General features: G+C 43.8%; 2 protein-coding genes across 2 annotated transcripts in view; both read right to left on the bottom strand.

Moving 5' to 3' along the window:
* The window catches only part of WDR18 (WD repeat domain 18), an 84836-nt gene extending 79424 nt beyond the window's left edge, over positions 1–5412 (bottom strand). Inside the window, exon 1 of the mRNA XM_032213133.1 lies at positions 5091–5412. Within this exon, the coding sequence (XP_032069024.1) occupies positions 5091–5366 (276 nt within the window). The 5' untranslated portion in view covers positions 5367–5412. The remainder of the gene's footprint in view (positions 1–5090) is intronic.
* Positions 5413–6515: 1103 nt separating this feature from the next.
* KXD1 (KxDL motif containing 1) lies at positions 6516–17207 on the bottom strand. The gene is given in 6 exon segments (XM_032213020.1): positions 6516–8215; positions 9607–9653; positions 10770–10867; positions 10869–10923; positions 13991–14104; positions 16946–17207. Coding segments are annotated over 5 exon segments (522 nt in total). The 5' UTR covers positions 14086–14104; positions 16946–17207; the 3' UTR covers positions 6516–7988.
* Positions 17208–17280: the final 73 nt, after the last annotated feature.

Raw genomic sequence — 17280 nt, 5'->3', positions numbered from 1 at the left:
CATTACTTGAGGCTGACATTACATCAGAAAGAATTAACAAAACTCAATATATAAAAATGAGTACTAGCAGCCAATCTGTTTATATAAAGAGAAGTTCTGTTTGTCACAGAGGGATAAAAGTATTAGCATAGGGTTCCATGACTTTCAAAGACTACAGGCAACATTTGGGTGGATGTTCTTATACTCTTACCAAATATACCACTGCAAGAGAGAGAACGTCCTTTTTTAAGCATCTTACAATCTGGACAGAGGCACATGGAACAATGAAGAATATGAACAGGATCATAGCCATTATTTTACTGTACACCACAGGCAACCAAATATGTAGGTACTGCTAGCTGGGAAGGTTATTATCACATTTGAAAGTAATCAATTTTAAGTTTATGGTGAGGAAGGCTGAAACAAGAAGTAGATGAGGCCAGAAGAGGGAAACACTGGCAGTGGACAATACATTCTGAGCCTGATACACCTTCTTCTCCCTGCTTGATATAGGTAGTCCTACGACTTACAATCATTTATTTAGTGATGGAAGTTTTAGTGACACAGAAAACAAGTGACTTGCAACCAGTACTTGAACTTACGACCATCCCAATGTCTCTGTAGTCAAATGATCAAAATTCTGGTTCTCGGCAACTGGATTGTATCTATGACAGTTGCAGCCTCCTAGGGGTCATACAGTATGATTGCCATTTGCAACCTTCACAGCTGGCTTCTGACGAGCAAAGTCAATAGGGGAAGTCAAATTTGTTCAATGACTATGTGATTCATTTAACAATTGCAGTGATTTGTGTAACGACCGTGGCCAGAAAGGTTTTTAAATTGTGCATGATTCATTTAACAACTGCCTTGTTTAGCAACAGATCCCAATTGTGGTTATAAGCTGATGACTACTTCTTTTCTTCTATTCATAAATAAGTCAATAAATGATGACTAGATTAATCATGAGTTAAGGTATCCTATGAATATAATGTATGAGCAACCTGTTATTCTGGAGTCAGGTGGTGCTGAGCTCATAAAATAAATAAATCTCTTTTTCCCAATGGGAAAAAAAATTCAAGCTGTGAAGCAGAGAACACTAGCTTTTACCAGATTCAATCAAAACCAGGCTGAGGGAAGCATTTCCAAGTGAGACTGTCCATCTCACTTGGAAAGAGGTTGCAATTCAGTGTTTCTGCTTTGCAGGTACAAAATTCTAATCCCTGGTCAGCAGAACTGTGAAAAACTCCTACTGTATCTTGGACAGTTGTTAACACATTAGACAACTAATGAACTAGATGGATGAATGTCTAGATTCTATTTCAAGTGTTTCTTATGGGATGTATACATTTAGAATTCATATGTAGAAACAACTTCTGCATATATGCACACATATAAGGTATACATATAAGGTCCCCTCGCACATATGTGCTAGTCATTCCCAGCTCTAGCGGGTGGTGCTCATCTCCATTTCAAAGCCGAAGAGTCAGCGCTGTCCAAAGATGTGGTCAGGTGGCTGGCATGACTAAATGCCGAAGGTGCACGGAACACTGTTACCTTCCCACCAAAGTTGGTTCCTATTTTCCTATTTGTATTTTTAGGTGCTTTTGAACTGATAGGTTGGCAGAAGCTGGGACAAGTAACGGGAGCTCACTCCGTTATGTGGCACTAGGGATTCAAACTGCTGACCTACCGACCTTTCTGATCGACATGCTCAGCGTCTTAGCCACTGAGCCACAGCTCATATGTATGTGTGTGTGTGTGTGTGTGTGTGTGTGTGTGTGTATGTATGTATGTATGTATGTATGTATGTCTCACATACAGTTGCAAGAAAAAGTATGTGAACCCCTTGGGATTACATGGGGTTTTGCATGAATTGGTCATAAAATGTGCTCTGAACTTCATGTAAGTCACAATAGAAAAACACAGTCTGCTGAAAATAATACTACACAAACATTAGATGTTGACATGGTTCAATTGCACATAACATATAAACATTCACAGTGCAGGGAGGAAAAAGTATGTGAACCCTTGGACTTAATAACTGGTTGACCCACCTTTGCCACCAATAACCTCAACCAAATGTTTCTTGTAGTTGCAGATCAGACCTGCACAACGATCTGGAGTAATTTTGGACCACTCCTCTTCACAAAACTGTTTCAGTGTAGCAATATTCTTGGGATTTTTGGTGTGAATCGCTCTCTTAAGGTCACGCCACAGTATTTCAATCGGGTTTAGGTCAGGACTCTGACTGGGCCACTCCAGAGGGCATATTCTGTGCTGTTGAAGCCATTTTTGTGTTGGTGTTGACTTATTTGTATGCTTTGGGTCATTGTCCTGTTACATCATCCATCCTCTGCAGAGCTTCAGTTGGCGGACAGATGGTCGTACGTTTTCCTGCAAAATGTCTTGATAAACTCTGGAATTCATTTTCCCATCAATGAGAACAATCCGTCCAGGCCCTGAGGCAACAAAGCAGCCACAAACCATGATGCTCCCTCCGCCATGTTTTACAGTGGGGATGAGGTTTTGATGTTGGTGTGCTGTGCCTTTTTTTCAAACTTCAAACGTGCTGCAATATTTTTTTTGGACAGCAATGGCTTCCTCTGTGGTGTCCTCCCATGTACTCCATTCTTAATGTTTTCCTTATTGTAGATGTGTCAACAAAAATGTTAGCATGTGCCAGAGATTTCTGTAAGTCTTCTTTACCTCATGAAGCATTCTGCGCTGTGCTCTTGCAGTCATTTTTACAGAACGACCACACCTAGGGAGAATAGCAAGAGTGCTAAACTTTCTCCATTTGTAGACAGTCTGTCCTACCGTGGACACATGAACATCAAGGCTTTTGGAGATACTTTTGTAACCCTTTCCAGCTTCATGCAAGTCAACAATTCTTGATTGTAGGTCTTCTGAGAGCTCTTTTCTGCGAGGCATGGTTCACATCAGACAGTGCTTCTTGAAACCAGTAAACCCACAAGTGTGTATTTTAAAGGGCAGAACAGCTGTCAGCAACACATTTCAATATCATCACACTGATTGGAGTCAAGGTTGGCTCACTCCTGGCTCCAATTAGCTCTTGGAGACATCATTAGGCTAGGGGCTCACAAACTTTTTCCTCCTTGCACTGTGAATGTTTACATGTTATGTGCAATTAAACCACGGCAACATCTAATGTTTGTGTAGTATTATTTTCAGCAGACTGTGTTTGTCTATTGTTGTGACTTAGATGAAGTTCAGAGCACATTTTATGACCAATTCATGCAAAACTCCACGTAATCCCAAGGGGTTCACATACTTTTTCTTGCAACTGTATATGAGACTCTGAATCTTGAGGAACTTTTTCACATCAGAAATTGGAATAGCTTGGGGGCAAATGAGGAAGGGAATTATTACTGGAGTCTTCTTATATGGGCCACCCTACGAAGAAATTTGAATCAGAGAGGTGCTAGGAAAAGAGGTTCCTACTGAAAAAACTTTATGCTAGTGATTCTTTCTGAAAATACTTGCACAAGGGGAGAAACTCCCACATGGAGTATATAATTAAACTTTTCTAACAAAATTTTTGTTCTTGAAGTTGTCTTCAGAATAAAGATCTCTGTGGAGAGTACTCCGGGAACATTAGAACAATTTCCCAAAGAGAGATATTTTAATGGGGTATTTCTACACATGGAGCTTTAGCATCTTCAGTGAAGGAACCATACAGCAACTCTTAAAAAGGTTACTGTGGAAGGCTTATATCTCAGGCCCTCAGGTTCAAATTTCCTCTCATCCTCCAAAAGTTTTCACAAACTTTGGATCCGTCTCTCTCTTTTGATTCAGCCTACTAGACAAGGTTATATTTTGGAAAAAAAACTTTCAGGATTATATTATTATTCCTATTATACAGGGAAATGACTGTCATCTTGAACTCTAGAGAAAAAGGTAGACAATAAAAATAAAGCATATAAATACATGCGGATGTATACAGGTGGTACTCGACTTACGACCACAATTGAGCTCAAAATTTATGTTAAGTGAAACATTTGTTAAGTAAGTTTTGCCCCATTTTATGACCTTTTTTACCACAGTTGTTAAGTAAATCACTGTAGTCAATGAAATAGTAACCCGGTTGTTAAGTAAATCTGGCTTCCCCATTAACTTTGCTTGTGAGAAAATCGCCAAAGGTGATCACATGACCTTGGGAAACAGCAATGGTCATAAGTATGAGCCAGTTGCCAAGTATCTGAATTTTGATCACATGACCATGGAGATGCTGCAAAGATCATAACTGGGAAAAACGGCTATAAGTCACATTTTTCAGTGCCCTGGTAACCTTCAACAGTCTCTAAATGAACTGTTGTAAGTCAAGGACTACCTGTAGTTATGCATGCACACATACATGTATATTTATATCATATATATTGTGCATCCACTATTTTATTATCTATCCTTTAGGTTGCCAACTGACTTGCCCTCTTTCAAGATCTATCAAGATCCCGTGAAGTGTTAATACCACTTTATAATGCCTTGGTAAGGCCACACTTGGAATATTGCATCCATTTTTGGTCGCCCCGACGCAAAAAAAGATGTGGAGACTCTAGAAAGTATACAGAAAAGAGCAACAAAGATGATTAGGGGACTAGAGGCCAAAACATATGAGGATCGGTTGAAGGAACTGGGTATGTCTAGTTTAATGAAAAGGGCTAGGAGAGACATGATAGCAGTTTTCAATATCTCAGGGACTGCCACAAGGAAGAGGGAGTCAAACTATTCTCCAAAGCAATGGGTGGAAACTAATCAAGGAAAGAAGCAACTTAGAACTGAGGAGAAATTTCCTGACAGTTAGAACAATTAATCAGTGGAACAAATTGCCTATTTGTCTTTAAAAAGATGTTGGATAACTATTTGTCTGAGGTGGTGTAGAATTTCCTGCCTAGGCAGGGGGTTGGACTAGAAGACCTCCAAGGCCCCTTCCAACTCTGTTTTTCTTCTTCTACTCAACATAATGCGTATTAATACTTACACACGACTATAGTATACGATAGTATAGAAAAGTATAACGAGCGCTAGGGAAGTCAAATACTTCCCGGAATAATATCTGCCTACCGAAAGTCACTCCACATCCTCCGCCTTACCTTCCTCTGGAGCTCCCAGGCTCCCACGCAGGCCTTGCCCAGCTGCGCCCCGAGAAGATGCTCCCCGCTTAGCAGCGTCAGCCCACGAGGAGCGCAGCAACCCCCGCGGTAGCCGGCTACCGATGCCCCTGAGCCCACTTCCCACACCGAGCAGCAACCGCTACTCGAGGAGTTCGAGGAGGAGCCGCCGCTCCCGGGTCCCAAAGAGGTCTCACCCGCCGCCGCCACCACTGCCACTTCCACGGGGCCCCCTAGACCTCCGCCGGCGACCGCCATCTTGGCCGACACGCCGGACCGCCCCGACACACACCCGCCTCCTCAATCGTGCGCAGGCGCAGAAGGAAATCGCGGTCTCGAGGAGGCAAGTTGTTGATCATAGAGATGAAAATACTACACCAAACTTCCGCCCTCGAGAATTGTAGATCTAAGTAGCTGAGAATAAGCTTTCCTGTCAGACTGGGAAAGACTATTGCAATAACAATAACGAATATTGGGTGTTAATAAATTCTGGAAAGACGGGACCTCATACAGCACAATATTTTACTTTTTCTGCTGTATTGATGTGCATTCGGTAGAGAATCAGAACACTGCTAGCTATGATATAATACACTATTTTGCAACATTGGCAACTTTATAAAAGATGGACTTCAACTCCCAACATTCCACAATCAGCCATGCTGGCTGAGGAAAGCTGGGAGTTGAAGTCCACTCATCTTATAGCGTCCAAAGTTGAGGCTCTGGCAAATACATTGTGTGGCTGTCAGATCTACAAATTCAAAAACTATTTTTCAGTGGTAGACATCCTGAAAACTGAAAAATTAGGATGTCTGTAAATACAAATCAAAATATTTCACATTTGTTTGTAACTTTTTGTTTGAAGTGTAGGTTTCCTAAAATACATGTATTTTATCTAATGGTACGAAATAGCACAACCTAGGCATTCACACTCAATAATATAAATAAAATGGCAGAAGGGAATATAAAAACATCACTTTTGTTGATCATAGCAAGGGTACTGCCACAATTATTACAGTGTAGAATTAAATTATATATGTCCCTTACAGACACATAGTACTTCTGAATGTAACATATCCTCGGGATGAATGAAAGGCTTTATCTTCCAGACTGAGTTGGAATTAAGGTGGGCATCTAAACCAGCCAACTATCTTATCTGATACAAATAAGATGATTACATGGCAAATTTAGAGAGGCACGGGCCGCACTCTCTGTCAGCAATATGCACCAATCTGGTTAATAACATTGGTGTCATTAGTTCCTTCAGTCTGCTTTTAAAAGCAGCAAATTCATTTTGCTTCACTGGCTAGTTAAACTAAAAGTTGACCCTTCCCCAGCCCTTTTATAACTTGCTATCAGAAGATTTTGTTTATTGGGTAGTTTTAAAAACATCAAAAACTACAACTCCACTTACTTTCAAGCAAGTGAGCTCTTGGGTAATTTGTTTATTGGTTATTATCTTATTAACCTCTGTAAACTTACAGCAGTACAAAAATATTTTTTTTCCTTTGAATTAGAACACATTTCACAAGATTACATTAGAGGAAAGAGGCCAGTTCACCCCATCCTCTAAGCAACACATCTAGTTTTGCTAAGTTCCAGCGCAGGGAACTATCAAAAATCAAACAAAAACATTCATTAGCATTATAGCAACTGAAAGTGTGGTAAGGGGGGTGGGGGGGTGAGATGTTTAAACACACAGGAAAATTATTGAAATATTAGATATGACATGTAACAGTGAGTGTGGCTGACAAACGTAAGAAAAATAGCACAAGGCAAGTGCAATGCAGCATATGGCCCTCATCTTTTTTATAAGGTGCATCATCAGATGATGGAGGTTGTACAAAGTCAGCTTTGAGAGTTTTGGGAATGGGGAATACCGAACACTTCCACCACTGTTGACTTATCAGCTCTACAACCAAAGATGAGTAATAGCTCGAGAGGACGGTGGTAGCAGCAATTACTAAGAGGCACAATCCCCTGGAAATCTCACCCATGCCAGTCCCTCTGAAGTGAACAGAGATTGTAGCTTGCTTTAAACCCCATCCCCCACCCCACCAAGCAGATTTTGATTCTAATCATCTGTATTCTGCATAGAGAGGCCAATGGGAAGACTCAGCAATGGGGTCTTATGCCTAACAAAGAGAGGGGAAAACACAGGAACTTGTGTTCCTGAAGGCATCCTTGCCTGCTTTTGAGTAAACTGTAGCTGGCTATTAGCATAGCATTTCCTATGGACGCCAAAAGATTTTAGATTCTTGTCTGTTGCATAATTAATGGGGTCAGGAATTGCAAGATGTTCAGCTCAATCTACTGTTGTCTATAAGAGCTGGGATGCAAGGTCTTTACTGAGAGGAAGCCTCCCGTAACTAATCAGTCTGTCCAAGAGAAGGAAGTAGTTTGGGCTGAAGCTCGCAGAGGCAACCACTTCTCTGCCGCCACTCCTGATTTGCTGCCTTGACAACTGTGCACTGCCTAAACTGGTGTTTCTCAACCTTGACATTTTTTTAAAGATGCGTGGACTCTTTTAAGTCCCAGAATTTCCCCAGCCGGGCATGCCGGCTGGAGAAATTCTGGGAGTTAAAAGTTCACACCTCTTTAAAAGGTTGTCGAGGTTGAGAAACACTGTGGCCTAGAACACAAGGTTAAGTTTATTTGGCATCAGACACCGATCAGCACCCTGTGGATGATGGTGCTTCATGCAAAAGGCCCATCACCCATGCTTAGCCCTCTCTTCCCAGACAGAAACACTTAGCCAGAACAATACAGATAACATAGATTGTTGGTTTTGTTTTTAAAAAAAGAAGTTTGCAGGTCTGTTAGCAGGTGGGCGGTGAGTGGGAAGAAAGTCCACCTCTGCTCCTATGACAATGTCCATAGAGACTAGTCTGTCTCATTGTCCTCATCTGTTATGCTCTGCCCATTCATAGCCATGGAGTCGTACGGGCCCTGGGACAGGTCTTCAAAGTCGTGGCTGGTGGCAGGGGAGATGATGTCTGGACTGGTGTCACAGGACTCGGTGGTCTGCTCTGAGGTAGCAATGGTCGTGGCGGGTACTTTTGGGACAGGATCAAAGTCATCATCTTCCAGAATGGGGGATTCATGTACATCTGGAAAAGGGGAGAAGGAACATTTGTTACGGAATTATCAGGAAGGCGCGAATAGGCATCGGATGCACTGACTTTGTTCAGCCTTTAGTACAGACCTGACAGCGGAACTACCGTATTTTTCGGAGTATAAGATGGGCCTTTTTTCCTCAAAAAAGAGGGTGAAAATTTGGGCGCGTCTTATACACTGAATACAGCATTTTTGGCCTCCTGAAACCCTTTGCAAAATGGCCATGCAGAGCCTTTAGGAGGCTTCCAGTGCGCTGCTGTGGAGGGCAGAAATGACTGACAAATAGGCCTTGTTTTGCTCATCCCCCCCTCCCTCCAGCACCCAGGAGCACTCTACAAGTCTCCTAAAGGCTATTCATGCCCTTTTTTTGACAAAAAATGGGCCCGCTTTTGCAAAACACAGACCGTTTTTGGGAGGTTTGCAGAATGCAAAAACTTTTTTTAAATTTGCCTCTTCAAAATCTTGGTGCGTCCTATACTCCAGTGCCTCTATTCTCCGAAAAATACAGTAAACTGCTTTTTGGCCCTTAAATCTCAGTCCCCATTTGACATATGTCCTGGCTTATTGAACAGAACAGCTGTTAAAAGTGATTAAGAAAATGAAAGTAAAGCAGTCTACCACATAGAAATTGTAACTGGACTTTTATATTTAATGTTCATAAAAAACAGACAATATTAACTGCAGCACTGAAACAAAAAGCCGAAAAATTTAAAAGGCTTGGAAAAGAACAGCATCCTTGACTGGTAATAAAAAAACCCGGTACATTTCTCTGGGTGAACAAATGGGATACAAATAGCTTTCAATTTATTAGTGATGGTTTAAAAATCGTTCAAAATTATGATGGCCTCAGAAAGGCAGCCTTCACAATCTTCTGGCTTCCATAAAATCTCTCTTTCTTTCTCTCTCTCTGTATATATCTATATCTATATATCTCCCACTCCCTCCCTCCCTCCAGTCCACACTTAACTAATATTTTACCTAGCATCTCATACATATAAATACTTTGCTGAAATAAAGATATATCCACAGCATTCCCATAATCTATCAACAATGTATGCATTAAACACGGTACATTCATATATAATAATAATAAACTGCAAGAAACTTTTACTCATCTTACACAGTACTGAACTCCTTTCTTGTAGCCTGGCTTTTTCTCCAAAATTTCTGTTAATCAGGGCATTGTGGATTGGTTCACACATTAAGCCATAATAAGCAGTGTCTCCATCAGAGTAAGTCAAAACTAAATAAACCCCATTTAGAGTTAAGCAAGGACCACTTCATGCTGTCCCAAATACTGTTAAATAGCATTAAGGTATACAGTATTGTTCATTATTTAACAGCGTCATTGGAAAAACTTTGTATTGAAGTTAAGTCTACTTACTGCTAAATGCTTCTGGATACTGTTTTGCTAGCTTTCCTTTCAGAGTTCTGCAAGAAAAAGAAAAGACATTACAGTTGTTTCAAAGGGAGGGGGGAGGAAACAGGAGTGACCAAAGTGCAAGGAAAAGAAAGCAATATGTGAACTTTTTTCAGAAGTCTGTCTGAAGAGGAGGAGGAGGAGGAGGAGGAGGAGAAAAGAAAGAGAAGGAGGAAGAAGAGGAAGGGGAGGAGTAGGAGAAGGAGAAGGAGAAGAAGAAGAAGAAGAAGACGAAGAAGGAGAAGGAGAAGAAGAAGAAGAAGAGGAGGAGGAGGAGAAGAGGAAGCAGCAGCAACAGCTGCTGCTGCTTCATTAGTTCTGGCAAGATAGTGAAGGTATGGAAGGATTAGTTCTGACTGGATGGGGGAGACGGGGTGGAAGGATCATATTTCTTTGCAGTCCTCTGGCCATTAGTACTCTCCCTGAGAGTTCTTGAGGCGTTTAGCAATAGCAGTAGACTTATATACCGCTTCATAGGCCTTTCAGCCCTCTCTAAGCGGTTTACAGGGAGTCAGCATATTGCCCCCAACAATCTGGGTCCTCATTTTACCCACCTCGGAAGGATGGAAGGCTGAGTCAACCCTGAGCCGGTGAGATTTGAACAGCCGAACTGCTGATCTAGCAGTAGCCTGCAGTGCTGCATTTAACCACTGCGCCACCTTGGCTCTAGGGCACAGATAAAACCCCAAATCGCCTCAAGAATTCTCAGGGAGCTCTGAGGGAAGGGCCAACAACCAGAGGACTGCAAAGAATATGATCCTTCCACCACACCCCATCCGGTCAGAATTAATCCTTCCATCACCCCCACCATCCTGCCAAAACCGATGAAGCTTCTCAGATAAGAAGCAAAACATCTTCTTCATCCTCAAGGGAAAAAAAACAGTCCAGTTGCCTTTTGAAAAAAGCACTTTTGTGAGACAACTATGACTTGATGTCTAAGAATCTCCAAAGCCATCTCCCCCTGCCCCCAAAAAGTTATGTTGCAACTCCCCTTCAATCTATACGGACTTTCCCAGGATCCCGTGTTCTGAAGAGAAGTCAGAAATTGTTGATGGGAATTTCAGAGGGACAAGAGGAGCTCCTGGGGCAAGAGAAGGGCTGGATGACTGAAGAGGCGGTATATGTACCTGATCCTCCCGAAAAATACTATCCAAATCTTTCTTCATCTCACCAATGTCCGGGTGTGGTGAAGGAAGCGCTCGTTCATCTGCTGCATTCGGGACCCCAGATAGGTTGTTGAAGTTGAGCAACATCTCGTTGGTTTTCTCAAATCGGTCAAGCCTGAACAGAAAGGCAAGGGGTTGAATGAGAATGGCACAAGTAATTCTGTGATCATGACGAGGATCTTCAAACAAAAACACTACAGGTAATTTGCAACTATTTGTTCAATGACCATTTGAAGTTCCAACCGTGACCTGTCAAAACCGCGCTCGACTAAGCCGCGCCCGATTAAACCGCGTCGCTGACGTCATCAACAGGGTGACAACAGCCAGCGCGGAGAAAGAAGGGCGCTTTAAATAGCGCTTTGAAAGCAAGCCGATTCAACTTAAGGTAAGGGTTAGGTTTAGGGTTAGGTTAAGGGTTAGGGTTAGGTTTAGGGTTAGGTTAAGGGTTAGGATTAGGTTTAGGGTTAGGTTAAGGGTTAGGTTTAGGGTTAGGTTAAGGGTTAGGTTTAGGGTTAGGTTTAGGATTAGGTTTAGGGGGGTTAGGTTTAGGTTTAGGGGTTAATTTTAAGTTTAGGGGTTAATTTTAAGTTTAGGGTTTACAGCGTGCTTCTGTCTCCGCGCTGTTGTCGCCCTGTTGATGACGTCAGCGATGCGGTTTAGTCGAGCGCGGTTTTGTGGTGGAACCAGTTCCAACAACGTTCAATTGACTTAGGAGCCATGGCCTACGTTATGGCCCTTTGCAACCCCTCCAAGGTCACATGATCAACATTTGGGCATTTTGCAGTCCGAGGACACTTATGACTGCAGGGGCGCCACAACTTCCCTCATTCTCTGATCTCTCCCCCACCAACGTTTGCCCTTTTGGCCACCTGGCATAGTGGCACTCAGAGGCAATGTAAGAGCTGAGGCTGAAATAGAGACCCAGAGCCATCAGCAGTGTCAGCCAGCTGCCGCTGCCATCACTCTCTACTTTAGCCCCAGAGCTGCCCCCGAGAAATACACCTCAAACCTCACATTGCAGCACCACTGTGCAAAGCACCAGTTACCCCTATCACCCTAGGCCCGTGATGGCGAGCCTGTGGGAAGCAGAGCCCTCTCTGTGGGCACGCACAGTCGTCAGCTGCTCTTCTGGTTTCCAGTGTGCATGTGGCCGTTTTCTGGGCTGTTTTCAGGCTGTTTTTTGAGCCAAAAACCAGTACATTTCTCTGGGTGAACAAATGGGATACAAATAGCTTTTAATTTATGAGTGAGGGTTTAAAAATCGTTCAAAATTATGATGGCCTCAGAAAGGCAGCCTTCACAATCTTCTGGCCTCCATAAAATCTCTCTCTCCCCCTCTCCCCCCCTCTCCTCCCTCTAGTCCACACTTAACTAATATTTTACCTAGTATCCCATACATACAAATACTTTGCTGAAATACAGATATATCCACAGCATTCCCATAATCTATCAACAATGTATGCATTAAACACGGTACATTCATATATATTCATATGTTCATGTTTTTTGAGCCAAGGCTTGGAAAAAAGCCCGGAAAATGCCCCGAAAAACAGCCTGGAAACCACCTGAAAACAGCCCCCAAAATGGCCAAAAAACAGGCACGCGTGGGCTAGCCAGCTGGTCTTCTGGTGCTCCAGCACATGCACAGACATTCCAGGTTTTCTTCCAATGACAAAAAGGTTCGTCATCACTGTCCTAGGCTCTTATAGGCCCTGCTGTGCTTAAGCGACCATCATTTTCTCCCATTGCTGAGACACACCTGGCTTGACCTACATATGCAAGGCAGCTGCTGGCTGAGACTCCTTCCCAGGGCTGCAATACTTCAGAAAGCTTCCGAACTGTTCCCTAGGTCTTGCATGAACAGGCACATGACAGATAGTCCTTGACTTATGACCCTAATTGAGCCCAATGTATCTGTTGCTGAGACAGTTCAGTGAGTTTCATCCCATTTTACGACCTTCCTTGCCACGGTCGTTAAGTGAATCACTGTACTTTTTAAGTGACTAACATGGTTCTTAAGTGAATCTGGCTTCCCCCATTGACTCTGCTTGTCAGAAGGGGGAAAAGGGGGATTGCATGACCTCGGGACACTGCTGTCAGCGTTCCAAGTATCATGTAGAATTAAATCAGAGTCCAAGGCAAAACGATCCTTAAAGTTCCAATTTAATAAAGCAGACATCTTAGCACATTGCTGTGGAATCCCAATTCTGGAAATTACATTAGAATCCCACCCAGTTAAAAGTTCATGATCTTGTCCCCACACCCACAATCCATCACATGGTCCAATCTTCTTCTTCCATGCTAGCACCTACGCCCAGCTGCTTCCGGTCAGGTGCAAAGGTGCGGAGACAAAAGATGACCTTGAGCTTCTAGAAAGGAATTTTTTATTTTGAAAACAACACATTCTACCCCTTGCTATCCCACCCACCCACCCCCACCCTAATGCGAGTGTGGCAGGCCAAAGATTTTTAAAGGAATCACTGCAGGCCTGACAACTGCAACCGTCATAAATATGAGTCAGTTGCCAGGCATCCAAATTTCGATCACCTGGGTTTGCTGCAACGGTTGTGTGAAAAAATGGTGCTGCTGTGACTTTGAGTGGTCGCTAAACAAATGGTTGTAAGTTTGAGGACTACCTTTATTTGGAGAATGCCGGCAACCCATTCCTCAAGTGCTTTGCAATGCTTCCCAATAGTATTGTCCAATGGGAAAGTGCCAAGGAGTTTGCTTTTGCCAGCTCACTTCCTGCTTTTTTGCCCTTCCTGCCTTCTCCATTGGATGGCATTCTTACAGTATTTGCATCATGCTGTGGTTTCATGGAGTGTGGCAAGCAGCCCCAAGCAGTTTCCACACTGAACTCATCCTACAAATGGTTCCCCTTCCTTGTGGGACCTATGGACTGAGTTGCTTATAGATGATATTGGCACATGGATTTGTTTTCAATAAGCTTTTCAGTGAGTACCTAGTGGTATGACAACTGGCAGGATAGAAAATGAAAGAAAAGATATACCAGTATGTCCTACCCTCTTTTTCTGCTAGATGAAAACATCAAGAGAAAAGAATAAGTGATGAAAGAAGTAAATTATCAGCTGGCAAAACGAGAGAGAGAGATTAATGACAGACAGGAAAGTTTACTAAGATCAAAGTAATACAACGCTGTGGAAAACAAGTATAGCACTCACATGTTCTTCTGAGCCAAGATGATGGCGTTCACATCTTCTGAGTTCACCATGCTGAGCACACGGTTGCAGAAGACGCCCGAGGCAGTAGGTTCCATCTTAGACAGACACTGAAATCTGCCAAACACAAAAGAGGAAAGAAAGATACACGATGAGTAAGAAAACTTCCTCTGGGCTTAGAGAGGTATACAACCTCATATGATTTGAGGGGGAAAAGCTTTCTATTATCTATAAGAAAGAAGAAAAGCATCCTCAAAGGAAATAATACCAGTGGGGAACATAAATTATATGGGCACACATATTTGCTGGTCGTTCCCGACGCTAGGTAGCGGTGCTCATCTCCGTTTCAAACCCAAACAGCCAACGCTGTCCGAAGACAATAGCAATAGCAATAGCAGTTAGACTTATATACCGCTTCATAGGGCTTTCAGCCCTCTCTAAGCGGTTTACAGAGTCAGCATATTGCCCCCAACAACAATCCGGGTCCTCATTTTACCTACCTCAGAAGGATGGAAGGCTGAGTCAACCTTGAGCCGGTGAGATTTGAACAGCCGAACTGCAGAACTGCAGTCAGCTGAAGTAGCCTGCAGTGCTGCATTTAACCACTGCGCCACCTCGGCTCCTGTAGATGTCTCCGTGGTCATGTAGCTGGCATGACTTAAATGCCGAAGGCAGATGGAACGCTGTTACCTTCCCACCAAAGGTGGTCCTTATTTTTTCTACTTGCATTTTTTACATGCTTTTGAACTGCTAGGTTGGCAGAAGCTGGGACAAGTAATGGGAGCTCACTCTGTTATGCGGCACTAGGGATTTGAACTGCCGAACTGCCAACCTTTCTGATCGACAAGCTCAGCGTCTTAGCCACTGAGCCACCTATGTCCATTACATTGCTTCAAAAGCCGAAGCAGAAAAAGCTTGTCAGGCCTGCCCCAACTAGATCCCTAGGAAAGGAAGACCCACGACTCCATTTGGCTGAAGTGATAGGTTCTGCTACTGAGGGGCAGCAAAAGCAAGGCAAGATCTGAGTATTCCTCCACAAAGATACAGAGTTTTCCCCTTACTTGTGGCCTTCCCACTTGACTGATCCGTCAGTGTCCAATGGCATCCCGGCTTGATGTTTTGAGAATATCTTTGATGGTAGGGCTTCACATTCTTTCCCAGGTCAGGCATCCTTAAGGTGGTGGAATCTGGCCACTTGGCACCTCTGGTTCCTGTCAATGTCTCCCCTCCCCCCTTACACCCCTCTTCACATCACCCTGTACAACTTCCTTAGCTTCCCCTGCCCCCTCGCTTTGTTTATGGCAGGATGCCAGCAAGCTTAGCGAAGATGGCAGAGGTGACAAGCCTTTTCCCAGATTCTGACTTAATCACCAACTCTTCAAGAACTCACATTTTTTTCCTATGCCATAAATAATGTATTGATGTAGAACCTTGCAGGGAAATGTCAGTGGGAAAAGTGTGCATTCTTGTCCCTCACCTCTTGCCTTCAAGGGTGAGAAAAGCAAATGCTGCTGTCCAGACTGGTCACCACACCCCATGAGATTTTGTTCCTGTGGCGAGTAAGACACTTTAACCTGGTCTAGATAAACTTGATTTTGCATGAAGCATCTTCCTCTGCTCCTCTGCTCTGTGCCCTGCACAGTTGGTCCTTTCTACACCTGGATTTTCTGGTATGGGGTTATGTTCCTAGAATAGGGATCATTTGCTTTACTAGGTTTACAAAATGTCCCACTGGGTGGGGTTCATTCATTTCCACAACCAGTTAGAACATCAGATCTTTGAAATATTTTCAGTCTCCACAAGCTGTCCTTTTAAGACCATCCCTCAGTATAGGCATCCTCAAAGGAAATACCAGTGAGGAACACAAAGGTAAAGGTCGCATATATGTGCTAGTTGTTCCGACTCTAGGGGGCAGTACTCATCTCCGTTTCAAAGCCGAAGAGCCAGCACTGTCCGAAGACGTCTCTGTGGTCATGTGGCCATCATGACTAAATGCCGAAGGTGCACAGAACGCTGTTATCTTCCCACCAAAGGTGGTTCTTATTTTTTCTACTTGCATTTTTACATGCTTTTGAATTGCTAGATTGGCAGAAGCTGGGACAAGTAATGGGAGCTCACTCGGTTATGTGGTACTAGGGATTCAAACCATTGACTTTTCTCATTGACAAGCTCAGCGTCTTAGCCATTGAGCCACCACGTCCCAAAAACTCGACAGAACAATACGCCAAATTCAGTCTGAACATCTAGCTGACTGTTCGACCAACCATAATTCATTACATTTATTATACGCCATCCAAATCCCAGCAACTCTGGTTTTTTATTCTTACACTTCAGGAATCTTTGCAATATTCAATTCAAAATCTCCCTTCTTGCAATAAACGATTCTGACCCTATCCCCAACTCTTTAAGGGCAGCGTTTCTCAACTTCAGCCAACTCGATGATGGGCGGGCTTCCAACTCCTAGAATTCCCCAGCGGGCATGGAGTTGAAGTCCACTTAACTTGTAAGGTTGAGAAACGCTGCCCTTGAACCATGGGAACCAGACCTCCCAGGTGTAGTACAGCTCCACCAATAGGTACAATCCCCAGCCAGCGCTTGTGCAGAGAGTAGGAAGTATAATCCAATTTGCACTTTTTGTAGCAAAATTTGCAATTTGAATCAAGATCTGCAATTTGCACCAACATTTGCAATTTGCACCAACATTTGCAATTTGCACCAACATTTGCAATTTGCACCAACATTTGCAATTTTCAATTTGCACCAAGATGATGGGAATTGTAGTTTACTTTATTATCCAAGTATTACCAGATGGGGGGTAGTAGCTGCTCTCCTGAGTTAGAAGCGAAGTAGCTTCGTGGCTCCGCCCCTTTTCCCGCCAGATCCCTCCTCTCCTCCCCCCCCCCTACGCGCAGTTATCCTCTGCCCGGGAGCAGGTGCGACCACGCCTATTGTCCCTACCTGGAGGAGTGGAACCAGCCAACGGATCACATGTCGGACACTTAAAGGGGATCCGCGGACGGGAGCCGGAGCGAGCGAGGAGGGAGAGACCGAAAAAAAAGTTTCCCCTCTCTCAAGCCCACCACCGATTGTTAACTCCGGCCATAGACCCAGAGCAGCAAGCTCACTTCCGGGTTGGGCTGGGGATCACGTGACGCGCGACCTCGCTGGCGTCTTGCGTGCCGTACGGAGCGAGGGAGGGCGGGCGGGGCCCAACTGGCTCCATCGTTCCTCACCGAGTGAGGGCGGGGTAACGAAGGAGCCAGTTCGGCCCCGCCTCCTGCCCCGCCGGCCCC

This window comes from Thamnophis elegans, chromosome 1, assembly GCF_009769535.1.
Source record: "Thamnophis elegans isolate rThaEle1 chromosome 1, rThaEle1.pri, whole genome shotgun sequence".
Lineage (NCBI taxonomy): Eukaryota > Metazoa > Chordata > Lepidosauria > Squamata > Colubridae > Thamnophis > Thamnophis elegans.
Note: the sequence above shows the minus strand (reverse complement) of the source record. Positions and strands in the feature narration are given on the sequence as shown.